The sequence below is a fragment of the Triturus cristatus genome, chromosome 5_1, assembly GCF_964204655.1.
Source record: "Triturus cristatus chromosome 5_1, aTriCri1.1, whole genome shotgun sequence".
Lineage (NCBI taxonomy): Eukaryota > Metazoa > Chordata > Amphibia > Caudata > Salamandridae > Triturus > Triturus cristatus.
Window position 1 is genome coordinate 366326993 of NC_140587.1, and position 26174 is coordinate 366353166.

The window sequence follows — 26174 nt, forward strand, 5'->3', positions numbered from 1 at the left end:
CCAGGAAAGGTTAGCACATTCCTGATTTTGATGTTGAACATCATAGCTTCTGCACCTGGTAGAAGAACAGATTCAGAAGTAATTTTAAACTCTGACATATACATAATGGCTATTCCACCACCTATTTCAGCCTGGGCTGGCTGGCAAGCGAATAGACCACTGGTAGGGCTATCACCCAATCAGGTTCTGATGATGCTGTGGCCCAGGTTTAAGTGAGAAATACAATGTCAGGATTTGAGGTTTGAAGCAGACACTAATTGATATTTGTGTTTGATGTCAGATGTGGTATTGAGTAGTATTGGGCTAAGTGAGCCATCTTTGATTTGTGGGACATTAGTACCCACTAAGGAGTCAGAAGAGAGAGCCGTTTCTTGGGAATTTAGGTTAATGATTCTGTGAGATATGGGCATTTGTGGGCCCCTCAATTTGGGGATGTTTACCAGCAGGGGAGGTAGCAGGGAGGTGGCTAGCTAAGAGTGCAAACCTACAATGGGGGCATAGAAGAGAGTTATCATTGATTTCCCTGAGCTGAAATGCAACATTGTCAGACCTACCATTGTTTAGGAGTGGTAACCGTGGCTTGGTGTAGTTTAGGATAGTAAAATGGGCAGGGTTCCTGGTGCAAGGCGCAGTCTGGGCGCTGACGGGCGCAGACGGGCTTGCCTTTGGTGCGTCGCTGTGCGTTCTGGAATGCATTGAGCAGATATGCACCTGTAGCAGGAATCAGAAATGCAGAAGTGGGAGCTACGGTACAGAGCTGGACCGCCAACTGCTATGATGGAGGCCGACTTGAAGGAAGAGGAGGAAGCAAAGCTGGAGCTCTTTCCTCTCAATCGAGGGGAACCTCGTGGTGGACTGAAGAGCCTCGAGAAGGTAGGAGGGAGTTGGGAGTGCTTGTCCGAACACTCCCAGGAAGAGTTGAGATGTGAAGTGGGCTAAAAGTAGTTACAAAATGCAAGTAGGTAAAGCAAGGCTAAAAGCAGTAAGTAAGTACAGCAAGGCTTACAAGCAATTTAAAATTCAATAAGCAGTTTAAAATGAAATAACAGTAGAAATAAAGTGTAACAGTGCCACGCAAGAATCTGCTATAATATTATGCGTGCCTTACTTCAGCAGGCGTCCGCTGCGCCCTCGGAATGCATTGAGCAGATAAGCCCCTGTCGCCGGAAGCAGAAATGCAGAACCGGCAGCTACGGTAGAGAGCTGGACCGCCAACTGCTATGATGGCCGCCGGCTTGAAGGAAGAGGAGAGAGTGAAACTGGAGCTCTTTCCGCTCAATCGAGGGGAACCTCGTGGAGGACCGAAGAGCTCAGAGAAGGTAGGAGGGAGCTGGGAGAGCTTGCCCAAACAGTCCCAGGAAGAGCTGAGCTGTCAAGTGGGCTATAAGTAGCTAAAAAATGCAAGTAGGTACAGCAAGGCTAAAAGCAATTAGTAAGTACAGCAGGGCTTAAAGCAGTTTAAAATTCAATAACAGTAGAAATAAAGTGCAACAGTGCCACGCAATAATCTGCTATAATATTATGTGTGCCTTACTTCAGAAGGCATCTGCCCAGGATTGAGGGGCAATATTAATCAATAGGGATACACAGTATAGTGCAGATCCTGGGGGCAAATGCAAGAAATGAACAGTGGTTCTGCCACAACACACTTTTAACTGCTAAATAATTTGTATATTTTGTTTGTCTCTTTCTCTGTTGGGGTAACAATAAATGTTTATACAAAGCTGTTCTAACACATATTCACAGAAAATAGCACACACTGATTGTGTCATTAAGTAATTTTTTTAAACAAAAATGTTTTTATCATCTGAAAAAAACAGGTCCTACACAGATTTGTGGTGCAAACAAGTGTGACAAGGGGAAGTACAGTAAATAATATACATAAATCTAAAAAAATACATTAGATACATACATAGGTGACATAAACATTCAAGTACGGAGAAAAAACATATATATACTCTCTCCCAATCACCTCGAAATTAATTCTGATCAATGTGTAATAGTCAAAGTGGAATATGATGCTCCTAATTCTGTGTCGACGTTTCGACCCTTGTAAATCTGTGCTACATATAAGCATCACACGTGGGTCTTCTTCAGGACAAACAGAATTGATAGTGTGTAGCCTTAACGTTCCAAAGTAATCCAATCTGTGAGAGCTTGACTCAATTCTTGCCAGGAGCTCCTAAGTAACTCAAGGTCGATGAGAATCACCCTATAGGGACAGCGTACTCACTATTTACCTCTGGTGTCGTGCGCACAGTGCCTCATGGAAAACTGAAAACGCAGGGGTCCACTGCCCGCTACCTCAGTGAGTCTCTGAATGGTTTCACTGTGGGAGGGTTGTTTTCAAATCATTGATGAATAAATATGAGTCCCGGTAAATGAAGTTTCCGTGGGCTCTCAGGAAGTTGAGGTCACCTCAGTGACTTGATGTGGGCGTTACGTTGTTTGATCAGTGGTATGCGAGTCCCGGTCAAAGTTGTAGCCCTGGGCTCTGCAAGCGGCGCGTGTTCAGCATCGCAAATAGACCACTTTCCTTAAGAGCCCTGCTGACTAGTTCCAACTGGACCTACCCATGGCTCTGCTGGTGACTTCTACTGGAGTGAGTCCTCACCCCCCAAGTGGTGTCTCTAAGTTCCGAGTGCCCTTGCAGTCAGAGAGTATTCCTCCTACCTAACCCTAAAAGCTTTTTCAAGGACTTTTGCTTGGAGAACTGACAGAAGTTCATGAATGACCTACCAAGTCAATCTAATGAAGGTATCTTTCTGCTGGGCCAAAGATTCAGGTTGTTTCCACTTTTCTACAAAAGCAAATCCATTTCAGTTGGACGTTGCTGAGAAGGTATCCAGCCTAGTGGAGTCCTGTTTGTCAACAGCTTGCAAGATTGCCCAGTTGTAGGAATCCGAGCTCCAAAAAGGTGTCCTAGACTGAAGTCTTCACTGGGAGAGGGTGCCAAAAGTATCAGGCTAGCAAGAGACTTTTCTTGGTATTGGATTTTCTCCCACTCTGAGCTTTTGTGCCAAGAGTCAATGGTTTCACCACGACTTCATCTGACGGCTATTTGGCCTCGTGGAACCCATCTAGGACTCTGCCTGCTGTCTTGCCCCACTGAGTAACTTTGACTTCCAGTTCAGAGACTAAGTCAGAAGGTAAAACTTCAGACGGGATGAAATCCATCGCAGTCAGCCTTAACACATAGGGCCCGATTCACAGAACTAACTTAAGACAAAATCCTAAACTTACTACCATTTTGGTATTCACAGAAGGCACTTACTCATTTTGGTATTCACAGAAGGCACTTACTCATTTCGGTATTCACAGAAGTTAGGAGTCCTAACTTTAGGACTCCTAAATGCCTTCTGTGAATACCGAAAGTCTTAAAATTAGGATTTTTCTCAGTTTAGTAGTAGTATAGTTAGGACTCCTAACTTTAGGACTCCTAAATGCCTTCTGTGAATACCGAAAGTCTTAAAATTAGGATTTTTCTCAATTTAGTAGTCCTAAGTCTAAATTTAGGACTACTAAATTGCGAAAAATCCTAATTTTAAGACTTTCGGTATTCACAGAAGGCATTTAGGAGTCCTAAAGTTAGGAGTCCTAACTATACTACTACTAAACTGAGAAAAATCCTAATTTTAAGGCTTTCGGTATTCACAGAAGGCATTTAGGAGTCCTAAAGTTAGGAGTCCTAAATTTAGGACTACTAAATTGCGAAAAATCCTAATTTTAAGACTTTCGGTATTCACAGAAGGCATTTAGGAGTCCTAAAGTTAGGAGTCCTAACTATACTACTACTAAACTGAGAAAAATCCTAATTTTAAGACTTTCGGTATTCACAGAAGGCATTTAGGAGTCCTAAAGTTAGGACTCCTAACTTCTGTGAATACCAAAATGAGTAAGTGCCTTCTGTGAATACCAAAATGAGTAACTGCCTTCTGTGAATACCAAAATGGTAGTAAGTTTAGGATTTTGTCTTAAGTTAGTTCTGTGAATCGGGCCCTTACCCTTTTCCCGGTCTAGCACAAACAGTTGACCTCAGTTTGGCACATTCTGGTATTTGAGACTAAAGTTTAAATCAAAGTTTAAAAATTAATATCTCTGGCTCTCTTTATAAGATTTTATGTAGTTTTGGTCGAATTTTGATTATTAAAATATTATATAATTTGTAAATTAGAGTGGGATTTTATTGTTTTGTTTTTTTCGATTTTGTAACTGTTTTGGTACTTCTAAATCCCAAGCACATTTTCCCAAGTTAAGTCTGTTTACTCTGTGTCAGAGCAACCAGGGGTTGACCTCAGGTTTAAATTACTGAAATCTTTACTGGACTACCACTCACCCTAACTAATAATCCACCTTCCCATACTACACATCTTTCTTTGGATAAAATCACTTACAAATGGCACACACCTGTAGACAAACTCTATGCAAACAATAGTCTTGTATTCTAAAATCAAACGGAGTTTTGTTTGCTTCAATTCAGACAAATGAAGTCCAATACAACCTCTAAAAAGTTTATGAAGAGTTTTTAAATTCTGCAAGGTTTCAATACTTACCAGTAGTCAAACAGATCAATGAAACAAATTACAATTGATCCAATTTATTATGTTGAGTAAGGAACTGTTAATGATCTACATGTTCATATTTAGGGTCAGAGTATTCTGCAGATGTAACCTGGTCGAGCAATCTGCCGTTTAGCTTGGAAAAGTGAGTGTAGAGGAATTCTCAAGTGAAAGTAGTATTATGACTACTCCTCAGTATCTTCAACAAAGAAATTATAGCCAGAGTAGAATCTTCTTTGCCCATAATTAATATGTGATATGCTTTATGTTTTTATTATATATTCACTGAGTAAGTATTTATTTTCAACTGTTGTGTTTTAAACCATGCTAAAGAAAGAGAGGGCTTCAGATCTAGAAATCTTACCGTGAAGGTCAAGGATTCCTCCTCTTACTGCAAGAGTCTTTGCTCCATAAAGTGGAAGTTCTTTAGAGCGCAGATGCCCGTGAAGTGTGATAATTGCCTTGTGCTGAAAGGGGGCACCTTCTGACCCAATCTACAATAAACACATGGTAAAAAGAAAGCTTAATATTTAGTTACATAATATCTAATGGAGAAAGTGTTGTTTTAGCTGTCAAGGTTTCCACAAGCAGCTAGAGTGTATGATAGTGGACTGCTGCATGTCAGTGACAGGTTGGTCCCTATATCAGAACTTGAATTAGAACAATAAAATGATCATCAATAAAGAATTTCAGGTAACAAAACAAGAAAGTGAGTAGAAACAATGGCCCATGCATCCTTTGTAATGCTTGAATGTAGGCAAGGTTAAGGGCGTATTTCATGCAGGAATAAGACAAAATTAAAAACGAAAAGGAAAGAAAAAAACACCAACATTCCTAATACATCAATTATTTCAACAGTATAATAGGTTTCACCTATTGCTGATAATAATATATATACATTGCAGCTAGACTCTTCTGCTTGTCTGTTCTGCCTTACAAATGGCAATTTTTGTCTCTGGTTCAAGTTTTTTCTGCAGCATTCAGCCAAAAAATAACTGAGTTCAGGTAAAGTTTAAGATCATGTCAGTTCAGACAAGTATCCTAATACAAGCAAAGGAGCAAAAAAAGCAATTTCATCGAAGGACAATCTTGTGGCATACTGAACGTCTTCAGGTACTAAAGTAAGATTTTAATTAAGGCCTAGTTAAGCACCCCACGACGCACTCTTTTTTTAATATTACCTCTAAGTAAAATTGACTTTTACCATCATTGAATAAATTGCGTACCTGAAGAACTCCTCCTTCTGTAATCAGAATATTCTCTGCTTGCAATTCAATGTCAGCTTCATCAAACATGAGCGTTCCTCCTGTTAAAAGTGGGAAAACCCCAAAATTGTTTGAGCAAGTATTAATTCAACTATTCTTATGAGCTATAAATCGATCAGCCAGATAAAAAAAATTTAAGTAGAAAATGACACAACAAATTAAACTGGTATAAAATAGCGCACAAAATGCAGCATATAATTAAAAAGAGAGGCTTGATGTCCAAAATGTTTTGGGATGGCAAACTGTTCTTCTGTTTGCAACTATAACAAAGCTTTTTAATATGTGCAAACCCATTTTAAGAGTCGGCAAATTATTACTGACTCCTAACATGCATTTGCAACACCATAAGGAATCACTATTTGGAAGGGCGATGCTGGAGGGATCCTTTTCAAATAGTGACTCTTTAGGAGAGATATCAGTGTTTTGCAATGAAAATTTGGCTACAAAACATAAACAAATGACAGACTCCTGAGGTGGGGTGGTAAGCCATTCACAGAAGGCCTACGTGAATTAAAAAAAAAGAGTTTGTTGAGGAGTAGGCAGTGGTCCAGGAGACCACTGCCAACTCTCAAATAACTTTTTACATATATAAACATATTAAAGGAGCCCTGCTTTCGTTAAGCAAAATAGCTGAATTAAAACAAGAAAGTTATTTAAAATGCTATCACCAGCATGCTGGTCCGCTGACCCCATTACAAACTGATGGGGAAACCCAAATGGGCAAAGGACCTGCGTACAAATTTATACAAACCACAAATGCTCCTATTGGTGAGGATAAAAAAGGACAAGAATACGACTGATGAGAGAGAGCGAAAAATTAATCCACTACACAAAAAACTGCTAAATGAATTACATTTTTATATTTTTCAATCAATAATGCATACATTCAATAAATACTATTGTGGTCGCTCCATAAGGTGTATATAAAGTGCTCATAGAGGTGCTCGAGTGTAAAGTGCATGATAGAAGAAAAAGTAATAAATATCAAAGTTGAAAAACAGTAAATACAGCAGCAGTAGCAGGCCACTGCGATAGTCCTGTCTGAAAGAATTGTTATGATATTCAAGATTTATCCATCTGAGAGCAGTTGGCAGATTATTCAAAGCACATTACTCATAAGTTTCATAAAACTCATTCCAGGCTTGTAAAGGTATTGAGGACGATTCGGGTGGCAGCAGCGAGACAATATGGCCAGTCGCTAGAGCCCCTCCCAAGCATCGAGGAGCCATCTTTCAATGAGAGACACCTTATCGGCACAACGTGGCCGTAAATTCATGAAAGCAGATGTTGGAAGCTCCCGGGAGTGGAGAGGTAGGTTATTAGACCCTTAACTGTCTAATTGATACCTTTTTTATTTTTTGCCTTGCCGCTCATGGCACGCTCCACATATCGGCCGCCATTTTACGAGCTCCGATGCTTGTTTCTCCTCAGGAGCCAGCGCACCTGTGATTCCATTTTCAGTTTAACCACCAAAAACGTGGGCTTACTGGCGAGAATAAGAATATCCAAATTGGAGAAACACATATCCTTATTTTCTTGCCCTCCTCGTGGTTTTTAATCTTTTTGGGAATCTTTCAAGGACATTCTATGAGAACATACTGGTTCCTACTGATTCCTAGTGATCAGTTGTCTCATATGGTGACTACATACAATATTTTTCACTAAAAACGTCTATCTTTATCGGACCACTTGGTCAACTGCTGAGCATTCACTTTAGTTTCCATTTTACCTTGATGGGTTTTGAGGGACTATACAAGCTATCCTGTTGCTCTTCGGCTGATACAAACATGGATTCTACACACTCAAGTAAATGTCAAGCTTCTATCAATTCTAATGCCATCGAGCACAAGGAATCTGGTGGTAATGCTAATAAAAGGGTTAAAAAGGACCACTCTTATCCAAACAAATTACCTCTGCCTTTGCCCTAGAGAACATCATGGACAAACTGAGAAATATACAACTTTTTATGGCAGATACTACTGCGACGCTCCAAAGAATTGAGGAAAAGTGGTCGCATTTGAATTCAAGGCTTACTGAGGTTGAACAAAGTATTAGTGATACTCAGGATGTTGTCGCTAAGGTGGATCTTTTATCTAAAGAGGTTACTCAGTTAAAGAAGATATCAGAAGATTTGGAGAATTGTGACAGACGCAATACCGTACGAATTTATGGCATACCGGAGAGCTCGGAGGGCCCTGACATAATCAGTTTCTTGAAGATGCATAAACCAAAAATAGTAGACATGCTGAAACCTACGGATCTAAATATTTAGAGGGCACACAGGATTGGTCCTTTCAACGTCCCAACCTCGAACCGACCGCAAGAGATTATTGTCCATTTTCTTCAGTACTCTGAATTAATGATGATTCTTACAGACGCCAAACTACGCAAACAAATGTTATGGTGTGGTCAGAAGATATTTTTCAGTCAAGATGTTTCAGGGTCTACTGCTAATCGGCGAAAGGAGTTTTTAGATCTCAGACCAACGCTTCGATCCATGAACACTCGTTATGGTCTCATCCATCCTGGTTCTTCAACGTAACATATAAAGAAAGGACAATTAATTTTGAAGACCCTGCATAGCTCAAGAAATGTATATATGTGCACAAAGGAGAAGACATGGAACTTAGTAAATCTTAAATTTTCCACATCTCTTATTTAACAGGTGGTCTTCTATTTTTTCTCTTTGCAGGTCCCTACCCTCCCCTTGATTGGATGGAGATGTCTTTGTTCAGTAGTGTCCATCTATTCCAATGTCCACGTTTTGTTTGACTGCACTGTCACCTTAATGTATGGTAAGTCCCCATGGTGCTGTGTTGGTTAAGTATTCTTCACTTTTACATTGCCCTTCCACTACTTGTTGTTATCATGTGTACTTATTCTTGGTGTTTCTTTTCAGAGCGGTGTCTGTTTTTCTTGCCCCCTTCTCAATATTTTTGTTCTTTTTGTTCTTGACTTCCATGGCTAAAGCTCTTTGGCATTTTGCCATCTCACTTTTTTATACATACCAGGGGATCCCATGTTCTCCCCTTGCTCCTCTCGCCCTCTCGTCTTCCCATCATTTTTTCTCTCATCTTTCTCTTTCACTTCCTTCTATTCTTCTTTTCATTGTTATACAGTAAAAGAATTTAAATACAAAATAGCTCTTTTGGTTCTCTATTACTTTCTACAGCTCCCGTAGGGTTGGATAAACATGTTTATTCTTTTAACTGTTCTTCGATCTTTTTCCTTCTATCTTTTCCTATACTCTTTGTAAATACTGCTTTTTTGTTTATTGTTAGTCATGTGTTCCCAGATTTCCACAGTTTTCTCTCACAATTATTGTGGGGCTGGTTAAGACACTTACCTATTTCAGATCTACTATGTACTTTTTAATAGCTCTTTATATATCCCTCCGATGAGTGGTTTACGTATTGCCTTATGGAATGTTAAGGGCATTCGTAAACCAGCCAAAAAGCAAAGAGTGTTGTCTCATCTATCAAAATTGAAATGCCAAGTAGCTTTATTACAAGAAACGCACCTTAGAAGCATTATATACCCTCCTTATGCAGGCAATGGGTTGGGAGTGTTTTCACCTCCCCTGCTGTGAATAATAAGAATGGTGTTATAATATTATTTCATAAATCGTTATGTAATCATTTGCTGAATGAAGTTAAAGAAGATAATGGTAGATGGCTTTAGTTAAACATTAAGGTACATGATATCCAGTTTTCTATATGAAATGTTTATGGTCCTTATGGTATAGATTTAACATTTTGGAATGAATTTTCCACTCTCCTTTCTTCCCATGCATCGAAAAATCTGGAAGTGGGTGGCGGTTGGAATCAACATATGGATCCTTTTTTAGGTCGGAAATCTCAAACCAGGTTTGTTCCAAACAAAATACATAGGACCTTTCAAAAAGCTATATCTAGAGGGCTGATAGAGGTTTGGAGAACTTCACAGCCTGATGTTAAGGAGTTCTCCTTTTTCACACCAGTTCACCGATCTCATCCTAGAATAGATTACATATTTTCACACAATCCACTCTTCAATTCTTGACACATGCTGAGATAGGTTCAATACTTGTTTCAGATGACACTCCTGTCATTGTAGATTTTGATTGTCCTACTCCAACACCCACCTCACGCAGATGGAGATTCAATAATGCTCCTCAGCTGGATAATCATGTTACAGAGCAATTTGCATTATTCTTACAGGAATTGTTTAAGAATAATCTTCCCTCTGACTCACAAATGAATTTTATTTTGGATGCATTTAAAGCAACTGCTACGGGGTTTATAATAGATTTTGTTGCAAATAAAAAGAGGAAGGCACTTAGAGATCCGACGCTACTCTTAAAACAAATTAAGATCCTAGACTATGGATATTGTTCTTCAAATCACCCAAATTCCTTGTCTAAACTCATTAAAGCTATTAATGCAATATTTTAAACAGTCCTGGGATAGTGTCTGTGGTAATTTGCTTAAGTCTAATGCTAAAATGTATGGTGCTCGGAATAAGGCTAGCAAATCTCTGGCTAACTACCTTAAAATAAAAAAAATAAAATCCAAGATTGTTACTATAATGGATAATGCTGGGATCAGGCATATTAGTGGCCCCAAGATATTAGAGTGCTTCACAGAATACTACACTAATTTATATACCCCTGAATCCTCCCCTTCAATTGAACAGATGGACGCTTATTTTCAATCCATTCCCATACCTCAAGAAAATAATGTGGACTTGTCCTCTCTTGATAGTCCAATTTCGAAACAAGAAATTGCTAACGCCATTCATCACCTTCCAAAATATAAAACTCCTGTGCCTGACAGTTTTTCTGTACGTTTCTTTCTTCATTTCAAGCACCAGTTAGTTCCTAAGTTATTGCTTCTCATTACTCATTTTCTAATATGGGAAGGACACAAGGCTCTTTTACGTAGGCCATCCTTTGTCTCATCCCTAAGAAGGAGAAGGATCCATCTCAGTGTAGTAACTACAGACTTATCTCATTAATTAACATGGATTGTAAAAAAAAATCCAAATTATTGGCTCTCTGTATTAATCAGGTCATCCCCAATTTAGATGTTAAACATCAGTCAGGGTTTGTAAAGGGACGTTCTATTGAGGACAATTCCAGAGCTTCCCTTAATATAATTAATTTGGCTTCCAAGTTGAACTAACCTGTAGCTGCCATAACTCTAGATGCGGGAAAGTTATTCGATAGAGTAAACTGGGAGTTCATTTTGGGAGCACTGAAATGGCATGGCTTCAGTCCTGACATCATTCAATACATTCAGTTATTATACTCGGCGCCCTCCACTTCAATTTGGGTTAATGGTCATCAATGTAATTATTATTCCCTATAAAGGGGAACTAGACAAGCTTTCCCTTTATCTGCACTTTTATTTACTTTAGCTTTAGAACCCTTCTTGGAAAAAATATGCCATTCTCCAAAGTTCACTGGCTTCAATTTAAGAAAATCAGCATTACACATACAGCATATACGGATGATATCTTATTATATTTATCTAACCCAAACATGTCTGTACTGGTGTTTTTCTCTTTACTAAATGAATACTCTATAGTGTCCGGATATAAACTTAACATAGATAAATCGGAGGTCCTGCCCCTAAACAATATTGCCTCCCAGATATGTTTAAAGACACAGCGTTTACATGGAATTCAAAATGCATTAATTGTTTAGGTATCCTACATATAAATAAAATTAAAGAAACCATTAAAATTAACATAAATGAAATCAATATGAAAATCACAGCATTAATGGAGAGGAATCTCCATCAGGTGTTTTCTATCCAAACCTGGCACCATATGGGCTAAGATCCATGCTTCCTCTCGCTCAGCAAGTACAAAACAAACGCTATATTATTTTTATAAGAGGCTTTTACTAACCCCTAATAATGCAAAATGATAAAAGTGACTCTTTGCCCTTTGGTTAAAAAGATTTGGTTGCTCGTATGGAAGAAGCTGAACAAAATTTTGGCCTTGACTTTCCTTTCTCTTTTGATATTTTGCAAATATTTTAGGAGGTTCTTCCCCATTATGGTGTTCTCAAGGGAGTGTAGGAAAGTTTATAGATTTAATTATAGCTATTGCCCTACAGTTTATCACCACAAACTGGAAAGACATCACTAAAATTACTTTTACTGGTTGGTGGAATCTTTTATGTCATCGTTACAGATTGGACCGTGCACGTCACTTCTATTCTTTTAATGATTACAAAATATTTATTATGGTTACCACTCATGTCGTTCTTATCCAGACAATCTGTTCTATCCAAATCTAATGTTACCAGTTATGAACCTCCATAAATGTTGGAAAATCTTTAATAGGTTAATACTGTTAGTACTGCAATGCTATTATTGCTAATTATTTATGTTTCCTTTTTCTCTTTCTTTTCTTTCTTATGCTTCTCTCTTTTTCTTTTCTCTTGAACATTTTCAAAAATGCATATTGTTTTTTAAATTGTTTATATCTTTCATTTGAGTTCTGGATTATGAAATTGATAAGCGTTCATATTTCTTTTATTCACCCTGATTGAATTGAATTGTTTGAATATTGGTGAATATTTTTTATTTGTTTCTCAATATAACTTCATGAGCATTCTAAACAGAAAAAAAGATATTGTAGATGATTCAATGTGAATAATAGATGAGATAATTTAAAAACTTAACTACGGGTCTTCATCAGGCCATAAAGAGGAGAAAAAGGGTTGAGGGCAACCTAAAAAAGAAAAATTGTATTTACAATTAAAAGGGGAAAAAGAGGAAAAAACCTACTCTCTCTCACTGGAGAAGCACCAACTATTCCTAAGTGGTTCAATGCCTGGACTTAGTGCGAAATATACAGACAGTAAACACACATAGGGGACTAAGGGCTCGTAGTCCAGAGTTCAATATTTGGAGAGGATAAAGCAGTAGCCTGCTACTGTAGCTGTGTTTACTGTTTTTGTAAATTTAATATGTATTACATTTTCTTCTTTCATGGCACTTTACACTTGAGCACCTCTATGAGTATGGTTTATGTACCTTATGGAGCAACTGTAATAATATTTATTGAATATACGCATTATTGATTGAAAAATATATACATTGAACTCATTTTGCAGGTTTTTTGAGTATTTGATTAGTTTTTCTCTCTCTCTCTCATCAATCAATTTGCATTGATTAAGATGTGTTAGTAGATATTGCATTCTTGTCCTTTTTTATACATGCCAATAGAAGCATTTGTTGTTTGTAGCGGTCTGCTGACCGCAGAGGGCCACCACCCATTTGATTGCATCCAATTGCAGTAAGTCACAATGTGTGACCTACCAAATTAATATTCATGAGGCAGGTAACTGTGACCCACTCCAAACAGAAATTTGTGAACTCACCAAGTAATACAGAGGCTGGTCTGCAAAAATCCAACTGGTCACAATTTGCGACCAATATTTTTGTGACCAGTGTTTTGTACATCAGGCCCAATATGTGTTAATGATATAAAGAAAATTCTTCATAATAAATGTGGGTATTGTGATCATTTTGGCAGATGCTACAGGTACAAAAGGTATCCTCATTAACTAAGCCGCAAAGGCAATGGAAAATTATGCAGAGTCATTGGCACCAATCTAAAGATACCTGACTAGTGCACCGGTTGGTTAGCCAACATATAACTTTGGCACCAGTTGCATCAGTGAAATATGTGATGTTCAATTTCACCTGCACAGTTTGTGGACCAATGGTGCTCTTGGTACAAAAAACTGCCAACGCTGCTGTACCTTTTCTCATAGAGGGCCCTACTTCTTGCATATTGTTTTTTTGACTAAATTATCTAATATCATCATAGAGAAAATGAATACAATTGCAGGGTCACACTGGCAGTGACAACTGATTGCATCTTTTCATTACATGAATCTTCCTAATATTCAAAGAAATTTGGAAAGAACTGAACCTACAAAATATTACATGCATTGCAAGCTTAACGAGGTTTGACTATCCAAATTAATCAAAAAAGCAGGTATACTGATACATTTAATCCATCTCATGTAATTGTTCACTTTAAAGAAACCTGATACCTCTACAGACAGGTAGGAGGTTAAAGAGAGGAAACGAAATGTGATCCATTGTGATCCATCCAAGAGGTAGTTTTCTCCAAAATGTGAAACCTGCTGCACCAACGTTGTGAACATAATCGTTCATATGATTATGAACAATATTTACTAGGGTTGGTAAAGCACTCTACGCTTTCTGACATGTAACATGTATAATAAGCCTTCTTTCGGATCACACAAAATAACCCCTATCAATTTCATTTTTCACATAAATATTGAAAGCACACTTTGCCCATTCGATGCACAAACTAACTTTCAGACACTTGGTATTGGACGGAACTCCATTCGAACAGCGGATCGAAGTCTCTGAGAGTTAATCTCCTCTCCTCCCTCCAAAAACATGAGGAGACGCTCTGGGCCTTGCAAAGTGCTGGGCTTTGCTCCCAGTTTCCTCTAGGGCGCAATTTAAAAAGCTTTTTCAGTGAATCATACTCCAGGATATTCAGCAATTAGGTCTTACGTACGAGGACATTAAAATAGAAACTACTCGAAGAAAAGGCTTGCAAAATTGGGATCTTAGTATTTAGTTAAGATAGTGAATGTGAGTTGTGGAATCTAGCAATTTCAATAATTTTAATGGAAACATTAAAATGATACTATGTTATATTATCAGAGCCAGATATGAGTCAGGATACAAGTGATGAAAATAGGGAGGGAACTGTGGAGAGAAAATCACATTTTTCTCTATGTTTTGCACATTTTCTAAGTTGTTTACGTTCATTATCTAATGACATTCTGCATTTCCTAACATGAACTTGTATCTGGTGTACATGTTAATGAAGAGACCATGTCTGATGTTGGAGAAAAGAAACAGGAATAAGATATGTCAGGCTGTGTGCAGGGCATTTTGATTATGATAAAGACTTTAAGTGTAACACCTTAATAACATCTAGCTTCTTGAGACACAAATTATTAATAATTGTAAGCATACCACTTTTCAATGTGTAGTGGTTAGATTTCACAAGTGTTCATAAACCTACTTTCCTATCCTATATTCAGTTCTTTGATGATAACAATCTCTTTTGTGGGCATTCTTCTCTGTGATTTCAGGCATTCCAAACTGATTACTCTGTCACAATATTAAACTCCTGTGTAGTTACTTTGTTCATTGAGTCTGAAATTGAGAACACGTCAAATTTACCCTGAATGACGAGCATCTTCATTACAGTGGTGTTTGCATCCAGCAGGATTGTTTGTCCCTGGGTGATAACAGCCAATGAGCCGTCTTCAGGAGGTGAGTCACCTCCCCAGGTGTAATTGGAAGACCAAACATCAATGTAGAAGAAGTCAGCATGGTCCTGCAATAAAGGCAATGTTCTTATATTAATAAACATACAAACTTTCATGTCAATGGACCCAGTGAAGAAAGCTTACATAAAGAATATTATTGAAGAACTTTGCAAAAGGCGATGATCCAAACTATGCTATTAGAATGAGAAACATAGTTCCAACCACAAAGTAAAGGGTAACATAGCATTAAATAATCCCTTAAAATAGCTATCTCAATAGATGTTGGCGATTTGAAAGATGTTCTGGTGTTACCTTTGATATGTCTGTTGTTCATGGTTTGGAGTTTTGCAGGATCGAAAGACTTCTCATCTGTATTGTATGCTATATACTTGTTGATGTTCAGCCACATTGGAAGGTTTTTTGTGGCAGATCCATTAAAAAAGTGCCTCTCCTTTGTTTGTTTTCCATATAGGTTCTAACATACTAGGTGGAAACCTTTATGTCACTGGGTGTCAGTACAGTAAGGTGGGTCTTGTAGGTGGAAACATACTCACCCTCCATATGAAACGTCATTTATAGTCAGAGAAGAATATTTTAGTTGGACTGGGCAATATATGGCACAGTTGCCACTACCCACGATAAGTTGTGCAGGGTAAGCAGGATAAGTGTCTGCTAGAAATGATATAGTGCTCCACTCCTTCCCAGATGCAAGGTGGAATAAAAATACATGGCTACTGCTTGTAGGGACCGAGGAACTGCACCACTTCCCAATCTATATCTGTAAAAGGGGTTGTCATTTACTGGAACTTTTTCAGTCAATAGATCCCAACTGCACATAGCAGCTAGATCCCAACTGCACATAGCAGCTAGAACACAACTGTACATAGCAGCAAATGAAGTATGTTGATGACAACAAAAGATGGCCAGACATATAGTTGATACTGTTTTGCTAGTGCGACTCTACTTGTCTGCACTCTGCCAAAATAAAGCTCCAGTTAATATCCGTAACACTATTATGAACTCAGGTACTGGTAAACGCCATGTTAAATCCCACTTTAGTCCAAATAACAACCTGCGACGTGACTTGCATTCCTTAAAAGTATTTAGAAAATACAGGCGTCTATGCATCTTTAAAAAGTGTAGTCAAGTTGCATGAATAAGTTAAATGTATACAAACATGCTATAACAACAGAAGTGCTCTATGTAGGTACTTTTTTTGCTTTTACAGTGTGTATCTTCATGCATGGTTTTAACTAACTAAGGGGCTGATTGCGATGTTGGTGAACCGCCATCGTGAAGCCATTTTCCGCATGCCATATTATTGCTCCAATCGGCAAGCATCCAACGGGCTCCTTGAGCCCACAATGCAGGGGAGGGCCTCCCTATTCCTGAAATGGCGAGGGTGCCTACCAGGCACGGCTGTAGGTATTACAATGGTCCATCCCTGCCAGCCTTTCCATAGTGGTTCATCCGCAATGGAAAGGCTGGCAGGGATGGACTTTGGGGGCCTGTAGCGGGCCCCCCTTTTCTCAGGGCACTTTCGTTTTAGGTTTGGGGGTCACCATATGCCACGTAGTGCTGGGAAATGTGAAATGTGCCGTTTTGAGATTTCGGCGGGTACTGCTTCTAGCAGCACCCGCCGCAATGTAAAATATGGGGAGTGCGACCGCCATGGTGGCAGCAGCATTGTAATCAGCTTTGTGGGACTACCACCTTGTAGATGGGTGGTCCCACTTCCCGATATAATGGTGGATGGACTGAAGTAATCGCCCCCTAAAGCATGAAAAAATTATTTGACATGAGCCTACTGTGTTGCTCAGTAGTCCTTGGAAATTGTGTAGAACCGTGGGCAGGAAAAGTTTTGCAACAATGGTGTGAGACCTGAGGAGGCTGCAGGTGGCAGGGATCATATTTGGAACTACACAGGCCAACAGAGGACACCTCGGACAGCCAAGATTGGAAAATATTGCACTTCAGAACTTCGGTAAAACAAGAACAAATGCAATGTGATACCATGGGAGTGCATTACTGCAAACAGTTCAGTGTAGTGTATTTAGGCCTCTTATTTCTATAGAGAAGGCTCAGTTACCAGCAGTATTACCACCACTCTCCGGATCTTGCCCAGTAACAAATTCGAAAATCTATAGAATGCCATCTCTTGCAATCAGTTTCCAAATAATGTATTCAGTCCCTGTTCATCGATGACAAGTCAATGAAGTGCACAACAACAAGGGACACAGTATGCCAATGCAGCACAAACCACCAGGTGGCCCGCTGAATGACCATGACATGCACATTGCACTACAATAAAATGGTATTACCTCCCCTAACTGAACAAAAAAGAGGGACTGACCTACAGCAGAAACCATATATCTTTCACTCGGACTTGAGAGCAAATACAGAAAAATGATCCTTTAAAGACGCCAAGTTACAGTTTTGCCACACAAAAATGTCCTGAATGCTATGCAGCCTCCACAATACCTGCATATTGATGTCAAGGTCAAAAAGCCCTTTCTGCTAGGTACAGCATGTGGAAACGCTGAGAATCTGAGGAATACTTAACTCTACTTTTATATTTCATTACAATGATCAATTGTTAGAAATGGGGGTCTCCAGTTGGCAATGGCGGGCGCCAATGTCCAAATAGGAACCCTTCTTCCTATGCCAGGGCCAGGGGGCTATCCCCTTTGACAACACCTGCTCAACCCAGTGGTAACGTAGCACGAGCAGTTAGGCCTATCTCAGAGGCAGTGTGTGAAGCATTTATGACCACGTACAACACAGTGGTAACGAAACCACAAAAGGACACAACTCAGGTAGGTATCGAAAAATAATATCTTTATCTAATAGTTTAACTCGAAATTCTCAAAGAGTTTCAACAACTACAATTCACGTCATCCAGCAAGGACTACAAAAGGCAATACGTATTCACCAGTACGTGACACTGACTGAGTTCAAGGATGGGGCCTACGCGACCCGTTGCGCACCAGATACCTGTCGGTGAAAGGGGACACAGCACGCAGCTTATCGAAGAAGCAGAGATGGTGACAGGCGGACTCCCGGCGACCACAAGTCTTGGCTGCAGAGGTCCATAGCGTGCATCCACAATGATTTGGGCACTTGGGGACAGGCAGGCTCTCAGCGGCAGCAGCACGCAGCTGCGGCGGCCCGGGCTGGTGGTGGCGATGACTCTCGTCGTGCAGCTCCATGGTGGGCTCACATCGGCAGCAGCTCTCTCTTAACTGCGGTGTCCCACGAGACGATGGTGACAATCCTCGACAAGGGTGAACAATGTGCGGACACTCAGCGGCAGCAGCTCTCTCTTAGCTGCGGCAGCACACAGGACAAATCACGATGGTGCAAAGTTAACAAGGGTGCGGGCACTCAGTGGCAGCAGCTCTCTCTTAGCTGCGGCGGCCCACAGGACAAATCACGGTGGTGCCAAGTGGCAAAGGGTGCGGGCACTCAGCGGCAGCAGCTCTCTCTTAGCTGCGGCGGCCCACAGGACAAATCAGGATGATGCAATGTGGCAAAGGGTGCGGGCACTCAGCGGCAGCAGCTCTCTCTTAGCTGCGGCGGCCCACAGGACAAATCATGATGATGCCCATATGCAAAAGGTGCGCACACTCAGCGGCACCATCTCTCTCTTTAGCTATGGCGGCCCACAGGACGAACCATGATGATGCAGAGTGGCAAAGGGTGCGGGCACTCAGAGTGGCAGCAGCTCTCTCTTAGCTGCGGTGGCCCACAGGACGAATCACGATGATGCAAATGTTGACAAGGGTGTGGGCACTCAGCAGTGCAGCTCTCTTTTAGCTGCAGCAGCCCACAAGGATCCAGTGAAAGGTTCATGGGTTCAGATTCAGGCAGGCTCTCAGCGGCAGCAGCTCTCTCTTAGCTGCAGCGGCCCACATGGATCCAGCAAAAGGTTCAAGGGTTTAGATTCAGGCAGGCTCTCAGCGGCGGCAGCTCTCTCTTAGCTGCAGCGACCCACATGGATCCAGCGAAAGGTTCAAGGGTTCAGATTCAGGCGGGCTCTCAGTGCCGGCAGCTCTCTCTTAGCTGCAACGGCCCACACGGATCCAGCAAAAGGTTCAAGGGCTCAGATTCAGGCGGGCTCTCAGCGGCGGCAGCTCTCTCTTAGCTGCAGCAGCCCACACGGATCCAGCGACAGGTTCAATGGTTCAGATTCAGGTGGGCTCTCAGTGGCGTCAGCTCTCTCTTAGCTGCAGCGGCCCACACGGGTTCAGCGAAAGTTTCAAAGGTGCCCAGTCCGCGATCCTCACAGTAGAACTAGAGACTCCGGATTACTCTACGGAGGCCTTACCTGCAAGCAGAATTCCTCGCACAGGAATTCCGATGGCTGCCGGGGTGAAGTCTAATGTCCCTGAGACTTCTACAGGAGGCACTCTCGATTCAGGCTCTCGGGTAGTTTCTTCAACAAGCTTGGTGAAAGTTTCAAAGTCCTTTCCTCTGTTCACTCGGACAGAGTTTCGTCTCTTGGCTTGTCCCTTGCCATACCAGTTGACTATAACGTATTCAAATGTGACCAAGCTGGAAGATAGAGGAGTATTGCAATAGGCTATAACAACATTTTTGAATGTGTGAGTGTGAACGACAACATGGGAGGTGACTGTGATTGTGAAATGCTAACTTTTAAAATCTTATTGAGCAATACAGTAATTCTAGGAGGGGCCATTGTATATATACCTCCTTGAAAAAACTCACAGGGGTATATTCTCAAGAACGTGGGATAGCCATCGCAAATTTAGCTTAACGCAACTTTGCATATCTCAGTCCATCGCGAGAAAACAACACCTTCTTAACGTCCAATTCCCAACCCGGCGGCACCAAGCGATAGCAGCATGATAACGCGCAAAATGACCGCGTAAAAACCAATGCAACAAACAAAAAATGCGAAACACGAACGCCCAAAATGCGATGCCACAAAGCACGATACCAAAATCAGCGAAAACCAGCGACAGGCCTGCAATTCCCACACGTCATGCAGGAAAATGCACTATAAAAGCACAAAAACAAATAATAAAACCTATTAGAACAGCGTAGCACCATGGATGCACCCGGACCGAGTGCAGAGGACAAACCGAACCCCACAAGCCCCACTGAGGACCAGCCAGGAACCCCGTGTTCGGGGAAGGGCAAGGAGAAGAGTAAGAGGAAGACTGGGTTCAGTGCTCAGGAAGATCGGATCATCGTCACGGTGGTGACAGAACACCATCAACAACTGTTTATCACCTCCACTGCGGCACTGGCAACCCAAATGGAAATATGGTAGTCCATCGTCACCAACGTTAATGCAGTCGGAGTGTTGAGGAGGTCAATGGAGGAGGTCAAGAGGTGCTGGCTTGAAGTACACAGCCAAACCAAGAAGAAGCTCGCCACCAACAGGAAGGCAGCAAGGGCGACTGGAGGTGGGCCCCCTGCGCCACAGGAGGAGCTGGATGAGCTGGAGCAAATGGTGGCCACAGTCATCAGTGTGGAGACGGTGGCAGGAGTTGGGGGCCTGGACACAGCTCGAAACGACCTGACCCAACAGCAACAGGGTTAGTAACCACCAGGGACTGGGGGACGGGGGGAGATGGGCACAAAGGCACACATGCACAAATATGTGTATTACACTGCACACCCAAAATGACTGTGGAACATGTCCCTGATACCCTTGGCACACTGCAGCACACATAGGAACACCAAGTAGGCCCCTGTCCACTATGTGCACATATGGGCCCCCTCCAAATCACCAACGACACAACGCAGCCACGCACATGTGATGAATAAAGAAAAGCAGTGGCTGTGTGAGCCACACTGACTATTCAAGTGACACTGCATGACCGATAGCATGGCAGCAGCCAATATACATGACATGGTGCACGATTCGACATGGCGGTGGCCCAGTGCGTATCACATCCGTAAAGGAGCAGGTCACACTCTGACATATCCACGTGCACCCACAACCCATGCCGTCCAAATCACGGAGCAGACGAACAATGCACAAGGCCAAAAAATCTGTCCAAGAGCACATATGACCGAAGTCGTAAACATTTCAGCCGCCGAAATGCAGACAATTCAAAGGCACACCTCCTCAAAGGGATAAAGGTACACGAAATCAGAGGTGCAGGGGCAACTCACCCACAATGCCGCACACACACATAGCAATCACAGAACCTCAGCAATGACGCCAATGTGGTTTAAAGTGCAACACCTACACCACAGGACAGAGTACACAACAGGTTCCTCTTGTGCGTAGTAACTGGCCACTCACATCTGGCATTGACTGACATTGTGTGATGATAATGTACGGGTACTACCACACATCCATCATGTAGTCGAAAATCGCACTGTCTGCCATCAAACAGCCAGCTCCACCAAAACAGTCACAATGTGCATTGTCATGCAGTCTGTATGTAAACATCTGTTAAGCATCAACATACAGGGGAAACTTTGTTAACATGCATCTCCCCTTAACATTGCAGAGGGACAATCAACACTTACTGCAGAGCAGACCACAAACCCCATCATTGATGATGAAGAGGACAACCTGCACATATGTCAAGACACCCTCCAACGGATAATGGACAGCCTCCGCAGCCCACCCCCAGGAGCAGGGTAGGCCAGCTGCATCGAGGTGACCCCACCATCTGCACAGACCACACAGCAGGAAACACACACAACCACTGCTGTCTACTAGGACCCCCACAAACAATACATGGAATTTCAACGCTGTGTGTTGGGTTGCCAGGTGGAGTTGGCAGATCATCTCCGGGTGGGTTTCGAGCTCATGGCAGCCAAACTCGAGGCCATACGTGGGTGTCTGAGTCCCATCAGGGACCACGTACAGTCCCTTACGGACACCCCTTGTCCGCACCATGCTCATCGACAATCCTTGGCTGACCATGCTGGGGTCATTGCTCGGATACAGGAACTGTCCAGTCAGACAGCCACCAGCGATGACAGCAAAGAGTTGGCACAGATGCGGAGGACAATGGAGACCATGGAGTAAATGCAGGCTGGAAGTATGGCTGCCATGGATGAACACCAGGGTGATGTTCTGGCATCTTCCATGCCCTGCAGTTCATCATCTTGCCATTGCTGCCACTGAGCCAGTCCCAGATAACTGCAGCGGGAACTTCGACACACACATCTCTGACCCCTGATGTGTCAGTGGCCCCCAGTGATGCAGCCCCATCACCTTCGCACCCTGATGTGTCAGTGGCACCCAGTGATGCAGCCCCATCACCTTCACACCCTGATGTGTCAGTGGCACCCAGTGATGCAGCCATTACACCGCCACACATACCGGACACCCAAGAAGTATCACAGGAGTAAGATGTGGATGGTAATGACTGTGTGAGGAAGGAGGTAGTAGCATCCATCACCGCCAGATGGCCTGTTCCTGCCTGATTCTGCCCTATGCATCATGCCCTGGGACAACACCTCCCACTGACGCCCGGAATACTCTGCGACATCCACCCGGACCCCGACATGGACTGCCACATCTTCACTGCTTGACAATTACACAGCAATCCTTCTGCAGACTGCACTCACCCTCTTCCCAATCACTTTTCAATCCCCAAAGGACTCTGGTTGGCCCACCACTGGGCTTCCATGTTATGTGGGCTTGGATGATCATGTACAGCTCCAACTCCGTCATTCACCAGAATGTGAATAAAACATTTGAACTCACACAGATGTGTCATGAGTATGTTCACTCATGTATGAAAGTATGGCTGGATGTAGGGACAATGATTGCACAAGAAGATACACCCTGGTGAATGACATCAATGCGCATGTTTATCCCTGAGACACATGGTGAATTGGATGACTGTGAAGGTGAGTACTTGCTGTGTCCCCCTTGCACATTAACAGCAATCTCACAACCCCCCAACGTAGGCACACGTCCATGTATTGAATAGGACTGTGTGTAGGAATGACCAAATCGGTAGCAGTCCAGGAGTGGTGTACTATATCACATGTGACAAGAGAACTTCACCTCGAATACCTACTTACACACATCTGTGTAGACACATTCTGTTATGATTTATGACAGTGCTCCACATGATAAGAGGTTGGACACCATACTCACATTGCTGAAGACACGTAAGTGCACAGGTCTGCCAGTAACTATCCCCAAACAATGTCTGACTCACAGAGGTGGAGCTGTCAAAAGGGACCCACCCCCATTGTACATGCGTCAGTCAGACCCACCTTGTGTAGGGACGATGCTCATTGTGGCACACGAGTGGTCAATCTAATCAACACTCATCACAGTTAGGCACCAGTGAAGTTTCGTAGACTTTATTGGCATGTGCTGTCAGTACGGACAAGGCAATGGCCACAATAAGCAGGGACATGCATAAGACACTTGCACGCAGCATGGGAAACTTTTGAGGTGCAGGAAATGGGGAGGCAGAGCTGAACACCAATCATTACGGATGGCAACGGTCTCAGCCCACCTTGCCTTGCTGGACGAGTCATGTGTTGTTTGGAGTCTGCCCATTGCCCCGTGTGAGGGGGCATTACTTACAGCCCTTGGAGTCTGCATAGTGCTCTGCCACCGGACTGCGATGAGTGTCTGCTCTGCTGACTGTGATCAGATGAAAGGGTCCATCAAGTTCACATGTCGTGCTACATTGCCCTGTGTACTCTTCCCCCAGCAGTGTGTTCGAATTGGTAAGTTGCCAAACAACGCTGTGCTGCTCCGACCATGGAACTGCATCACCTTGCACAGGTGTGTGTAAACACCCGAAGTTTCAAGCACATGCATTCAGAGTCCAGACGAAGGCAGACATGTCCTCTGTTGTGGTGGGAAATGTGAGCATTCCCTATGATGCAACAAGGTTTTGGGACCTGTGCTCTGGGTGACAATCCGATGTGGCTGCAGGAACGTAGTTACTCGTCCATGAATGCCAGCGCAGCCTCATGTGCAATGTGTTCCAATAGTATGTCGTTGTCGGGTTCAAGGAACACCAGGGTGAGCCAATCCATTAACTGGTCTGGGCAGATGTGCTCAGTCCATGCCGTTTCCCCAATCCACAACACAGCCCAGTAGGGGAGCGCCTCGATGTGGTCACTGCACACGAGGAGTTGTGCAATCTCCCATGCGCAACTGCCAGCACATATGCCAATAATCAGTGCATCTCATGCATGGCTATCCCAGTGACACTCCTGTTCGTGGGTCAACAGGGGGCGCGCTGTCAGATCATAATCCAATTCAGCTGCTGTTACGTTGGATAGGCAGACCTCCATGGGCCACTCAAATGTGCATGATCGACAGTGGAACCAGGGTTGGCCGCAGGTGACGTAGGCAAGACGGAAACTCAGACGGAAACTGATTTGCAATACTGATATTGGTAGGGATCCCAACAGATGCAGCATTTGTGCACTGTACAGTTCCACGTGACAGGGGTTGTGCATGTGCCTGGGAATTCCTGCCATTGCGTTTGTTGGGCTCGTGGCACCGGCACTCCTCAGACCGTCGGAAGTTCAGTGGACGATATGCCACAGCTCTGGGCAATGAGTAGTATGTGTGTGCGGCGTTTGGACGTATGGGTAGTTTTAACTTATATGTCAAGAGCATCCCTTGCAGGTGTAGGTCATGCAGGGACTAGTGTGTGTGGGCATGTTGGTGTTTCATTGGCGCAGTTCATGGTGTGGCAGTCGTCAGAGGATGGCATGGTATCTCACGGAGGGTGTGCCAGCCACATTCAGGACCAAGGTCGGGGGTTCGGTTGGCCTTCAACCTTGTGTGTTGAGATAAAGGGGCTTTCCTTCCTGATATCAGTCTGACCACTGCTAGCATTTCTTGGATGTGATGTGGACTTCGCGCTGACTTTGACGCCAGGCCTGTGATTTGGGGTACACAGATTTCGAGACACACACAGCTGTTGACATGTTTGCATGAGCCAAGTGCCCGATTGGCCTTGCGCTCCTTGTTCAGTCTCTCCCTTTCTTTCTCTCACTTTTTTCTCTCTCTCTCTTTCTCTCTCTCCCTGTCCTTTGATGAGTGCCTGACACACCTTCTTATCTTGGATATTGTCTTGCAGGCTGTGAGTCACAGATTGTCCAGGGATGCCCCGCCATGACTCTTCAAAATAGTTGTTTGGTGACAATTTTGGATGTGACATTTTGTTTGGTCATTCAATGGTGAATGTATGAATCGGGATTTCAGTGCTCACATGTATGTTGATTGTTGCAATTGTGCGAAATTAGGCGGGTGTTTTTGTTCATGTTTTCGTGCCGTTGATGTGAAGTGTCATTGTCCGGGGGAGGTGGGGGGTGCCCGGGGTGGGGCCCGGGCGCGTGTGGTCCTGGGGGTGGTGGCGGTGGGTGTTGTGGGCCTCTTAGGTGTCTGGCACGCATGTTCAGTGGCTCCACTGCATTTTTGTTCTTCAGGTGTGGCTCTGGGCTGGGCTCTCTTTTCTGGTGCAGCTTGTAGTCCGACTTTGCACCAGGTCGGAGCAGGTGTTAGTTTCCTGGTGCTGACGCGCCTTATTCCATGTTTTTGTGATCTTATCGCAGATCTGGCTGGTCGTTGACAATGTTGTGGTGTGGTGTTGTCGCGGCTTTTGGCACGGGAACGCCTACTCTGCATCTCATTAGCGATAGTTGCCGGGTTCATCTGTGGCGATGTTTTTTGAAAATGCTATCACTGGAAAACTGGTTATATCGGCTGTTTGCAACAGCTTGTGAATGGGGCGGTAGATTTATCACGACTTTGGCTGCGATAAAGTGCTGATAACTCGGCGAGAGCACCTTGAGAATATGCCCTATGGTTTGCTGCAAAGATGGCAGATAAACATTTCCCATTTTTATTAAAATGTAAATATTTTCTCCTTATATGTGACTTTAATTTACATTTTGAGGATCAATTGCACAGTTTGAGCAGATCAATGGAAAATAAATTAAAAAGGTTATGCAGTATTACAGTAGATAGTGGGTCCAACCCTTAAGGCAGGGCATACATTCAAACTACTTTTTTCTAACTTAAATTCAGTAGTTATTTCATCAGTG

At 42.8% G+C, this 26174-nt stretch overlaps 1 protein-coding gene across 2 annotated transcripts in view; it reads right to left on the reverse strand.

Moving 5' to 3' along the window:
• The window catches only part of LOC146830895 (fibrocystin-L-like), a 1171295-nt gene that overhangs the window by 451815 nt on the left and 693306 nt on the right, over positions 1-26174 (reverse strand). For both annotated transcript variants that reach the window (XM_085605085.1, XM_085605086.1), the window contains exons 44-46: positions 15058-15214; positions 5786-5865; positions 4924-5053 (exon numbers count right to left, since the gene is read on the reverse strand). In XM_085605085.1, the coding sequence (XP_085461211.1) occupies positions 4924-5053; positions 5786-5865; positions 15058-15214 (367 nt within the window). The remainder of the gene's footprint in view (positions 1-4923; positions 5054-5785; positions 5866-15057; positions 15215-26174) is intronic.